General features: G+C 45.1%; 1 protein-coding gene across 1 annotated transcript; it reads right to left on the bottom strand.

The window, feature by feature from the left end:
* Positions 1-330: 330 nt before the first annotated feature.
* myadmb (myeloid associated differentiation marker b) lies at positions 331-2,837 on the bottom strand. The gene has a single exon (XM_053437661.1). It carries the CDS (start codon positions 2,800-2,802, stop codon positions 1,921-1,923), a length of 882 nt encoding a protein of 293 aa, XP_053293636.1. The 5' UTR covers positions 2,803-2,837; the 3' UTR covers positions 331-1,920.

The raw sequence follows: 2,837 nt of genomic DNA, 5'->3' as shown, positions 1-2,837 counted from the left end.
GTTAATTAATTTTAGGTGCTCAAGTACCTAAACATTTTGTTAAACACAATGCGTTCATGCTAATGTGTAGCAGGTGATCGATGTCACTGTCAGAAGCCGTTTTGAGACATGAGCTCCAGAAGATCCACTCTCACCAGGAGGTTAAGACGTGTTTGAGGTATTTTCAGTTTGTGCCAAAGCAGTAAACAAACTCACCAACAGTTAATAACACGCTTGGAGTTACACGCCCCCGACTGTGGTTAGAAACCAAGAAAATTCATTTCAGTAAAGTGGCTCATGTGACACCTTTAATCAAACCAAAGCGTGTAATGAAAAACACGACCGCACACATCTGTTTACCATGTGGCTTTATTGGAACCCTGGGTTATCATTTTCTACAACACTGATGTGGCAAGCACACTTGAAACATGAACAGTGAAAAACATAAAAAAGTTATGACACAACATCTAGAGAGAGAGAGAGAGAGCGAGAGAGAGAGAGAGAGAGAGAGAGAGAGAGAGAGAGAGAGAGAGAGAGAGAACGAGAGGACATGTGTTTTCATCCCCTCAGTATTTTCTTTTACAGCAGTTTTAAACTCAAAGGCCCAATCGACCATTTGAATTGAATGGTGCGATGGTGTGGGTGGTGTTTCAGACGCACCAGGACTTTAAAACACACTGACAATATGGATATAAGTGCACTTTTAATTAAGCATATATGGTTGGTTTTATTTAAATCCACAATTCTGCACATGTTGTTCCCACATAGGCTAAATATTCTGGCCATAAGATTGTAGCTTGCATATACAGAAACACACATCTCCTCACAGGAGTGAACAGCTAGCCTAGCATTCATCTTAACATCATGTAAACTGTTGGTTTGCACTACTTCAAGTCATAAAGCATCGGAGCTGTGTAAAAAGAAAAAGGGGATCAATATATTTAATAAAAAAAAAAATAAGACAACATTTTTTTTAATGTATTTTACATCTTAGATTTCAAATTGTATGGTATTTAAATATTTTAGCTCAAGGCTCCGTACAGCTGCTCATTTATTTTTTCTCTAACTTCACGTCAATTAGCAATTTTAAAAGAGAAGAAAACGCTCGGCAGTTATTTCATAACTCAAATCCAATTTAAAACAGTCTAAAGCCAGCGCCATGACATAAACATTATGCAAAAAATTAAAATAATAATAATAACACAATAATAAACCACCATTTACTCTGTTTTTCCATCATTTTGTCGTCACAGACTATGTTTACATGCACATAGTATTTTGGTTGTTAGCTTGTATCCTTGCTCTTGAGATTCTGGGAACAGCTTTCATGACTTGAGTTTTATAACAGGCACCAATCGGCCATTATAATGGATAAGAAGCTGTTTTAATATCTTTGGTGATGTCAGCATGTTCCAGAAATCACATTCAGTCTATTCAGGTCCCTGGAATCGATGATTGACCTTTAAAAGTTCCCACATATAAAAAAAACCCCCAGAGATTATTGTTTTATACGTTTAAACATAGCCATGACTTCAACCTCTTCCCCTCTTCACCTGCTCTCTCTCTTTAGGGCTGGCAGCACACTTCACACAGAATCAAATTTGGCAGATTTGAGAAAAGAGATTTGAGATCTGATTCACCCTGAGTCACACTTCTTCTTCTCAAACTATTTTGTTCTACCAAGGTAATAAAAATATCACTTCCTTTTATTTTTAGAGCAAATGTCAAACAGAGTCAATCTCAACCAGCTGTGGCGCAACTCTACTGTTGGTTCCCATCATGACTCCACTTATTGGTGCGCAAACCATTAAACAAACACACATTTGCTCACAAAAGTGTATTTGACAACTGGTTGACAGCCTTTTTATAAAAAAAAAAATTTAAAAGCCAAATTCTATTTGATCTGGAGTGTGCTGCTGGCCCAACTTCCCTTCTCCTCCCTCAAGCAGTGATGAACACCAGGCGGGAGGAGTAGATCAGGTCGACCAGGTAGAGGACGAAGTTGACGCCACTGAGCACGGCCACCGCCATGAGCTTATCCCACACACACACACCCATACCGCTGGAGCAGTCGTACGGCCTCTTTTTGGTTCCGCCGTTCTTGGGGTCAAAGTTAAAGATGGGCCAGATGATGGTCGCCGACAGATAGAGGACCACGGCCAGCAGGGCGTAGCTGGACAGGAAGCGGGCGAAGGGGAAGGGGAGGCGCCCGGTGCACTCGCCTATGCAGAGCAGGATGATGATCACCGACAGGATGAAGCAGATGCAGTAGACGGACATGCAGTACTTGAGTGCGTCGTGGCGGTCGTACAACACGGGGTCGCTGATGAAGACGAAGATGATGCAGGCCACGAAGGTCTCGCAGACTTTCAGCAGGCCGGGGGCCGTGGCCATGTAGCCGGCCACCTCGCCCGGACGCGCCTTGCTGATGCTCACTTCGCTAATGTAGGCGATGGTGGCCAGGCAGGAGAAGACGGTCGACACGATGCGGAAGTCACGGACATCACTTTGGCCCATGGAGCCCTTGAGGAAGTAGAGGGGGAAGATGATGGAGGCGGACAGGCAGAGCAGGGCGGAGTAGCAGGCGAACGTGATGGGGAAGTTCTTCCAGGAGACGGGGGCCCTGGCCTGGAGGCCGAACAGCTCCACCAGGAGGACGAGCAGAGTGCCGGCGAAGCTGAAGGCCCAGCAGAAGATGCACCAGTCCCCGGTGCCGTGGTGGAGTCTGCCTCCGTGCACGGCCACAGAGAAGGCCACGCAGGAGAAGATCAGCGCGGCCAACCGAGTCCACAGCAGAGGGCTGGAGTGGAGGACTATCGCCATGATGGGAGATGGAGCTGGTGATGTCAGAAGCTACA

The sequence above is a fragment of the Pleuronectes platessa genome, chromosome 13 (assembly GCF_947347685.1).
Source record: "Pleuronectes platessa chromosome 13, fPlePla1.1, whole genome shotgun sequence".
NCBI lineage: Eukaryota > Metazoa > Chordata > Actinopteri > Pleuronectiformes > Pleuronectidae > Pleuronectes > Pleuronectes platessa.
The sequence above is the reverse complement of the archived record's forward strand: the minus strand, read 5'-3'. Positions and strand labels throughout refer to the sequence as shown.